Below are 1,367 nucleotides of genomic sequence, written 5' to 3' on the forward strand. Positions count from 1 at the left end.
GGTCAAAAATACATGTTTTTCTTTGAATTTTCTTTTGAGGATATTTTTGGAGAAAAATAATTTAATTTTCAGTAGAGAATTTCAGTTTGCATTTAGACATTCCCACACTTGTTTTTCTCCCCACTGAAAAAGCTTGGTTATTATTGACATGTTAAATCAAACCACATGGCTTTTCAGCAATCTGTACACAGTACAGAACCATTAGTGTTCCTGAAAAGGCTTCTGTTTTTTAGTGTATACATCCTCTCTTAAGTGCATTATAACTATTGCATAGTTTCAAAGTCTTCAAACTCAGTGGTAATCAGAATGCTTACATATACATAAATAATTCATTTCTTAAAAATTTCATTAAAAAGAACACAGTGTAGTCAAGGCTATGGAAAATCACTTCCATCATAGATGACAGGTCGCTCGACAGCCAAGTGATAAAACACTCTTTTTGAGATAAACCTGCCAAGGGAAACGAAACAAAGGAGATCACATTAGCTGAAGTCAACTAGACAGGAAGCCTTAAAAGTGTATTCAAATCTTTCAGTTTATACTCAGGCAAAAAAACGAGTGCTGTCAAAAAGAAGTATGTCTGCGCAAGGGATGTCAGGTCTGCTGTTAATAAGATGACAATCCTGACTAAACTGTCTTGGAAAGAGTCACAAATGACTTGTTTACTCCTGTTTACCTTCCCAAAGGCTGAGACAGAAGAGTGGAATTCTGATATGTGGGGGAGAAAAAACCCAAACAAGAACAAGAACCAAAACTCTTGGCAAGGATGGACCAATTTCTCATTCTTACTTCTAAGTGGCAAAATAATGGTACATCTGATCAGTTCCACAGTCTGTAAAACCAAACTTATTTCACCTTTTACACCTGGCTAGGACCTACCTAGAGAATGTGTTGTCAAATATCAGCGTGTAGATTCCAGAGTTTCTGACTTTCACCTGTCCTCTGATAGTTTCCTTATGAGAGTTGCAGCGAGTCATAGGGATAAGAACCTGGAATTCAATACAAATCAAAGTGAGCTTCTTATTTGCCTTTTAAACTGACATTTGCCTTCAGAAAAATACTTTGACTTCAGCCATCTTGAAACTCCCAAAGTGCCTATATGCCTGCAAAACTAATTACTTTAACAGATTAGCATGAAAACTCCCCCAAACTAAAATGTCAGGGAGACATCTGTTTTTCTCTGATAATCTCTTTTATAGCATTAACCTATGGCTATAAATCTCTGCTTCAGTGATAGAATCAAATCCTGATCTTTTAAATGTTAATCTAAACAACTTTACTAACATAGAATCATATCATAGAATCATAGAATTTAAGGGCTGGAATGGACCTTACAGATCATCTAGTCCCAACTCCCCCTGCCATGG

At 36.2% G+C, this 1,367-nt stretch overlaps 1 protein-coding gene across 1 annotated transcript in view; it reads right to left on the minus strand.

Annotated features, from left to right (window-relative positions):
- The window catches only part of FYCO1 (FYVE and coiled-coil domain containing 1), a gene marked incomplete at its 5' end in the record, with an annotated part of 33,995 nt that continues 32,628 nt past the window's right edge, over positions 1-1,367 (minus strand). The window contains 2 exons of the mRNA XM_009071449.1: positions 1-450; positions 880-989. Of these exons, the coding sequence (XP_009069697.1) occupies positions 375-450; positions 880-989 (186 nt within the window). The remainder of the gene's footprint in view (positions 451-879; positions 990-1,367) is intronic.

This window comes from Acanthisitta chloris, unplaced genomic scaffold, assembly GCF_000695815.1.
Source record: "Acanthisitta chloris isolate BGI_N310 unplaced genomic scaffold, ASM69581v1 scaffold8680, whole genome shotgun sequence".
Taxonomy (NCBI): Eukaryota; Metazoa; Chordata; class Aves; order Passeriformes; family Acanthisittidae; genus Acanthisitta; species Acanthisitta chloris.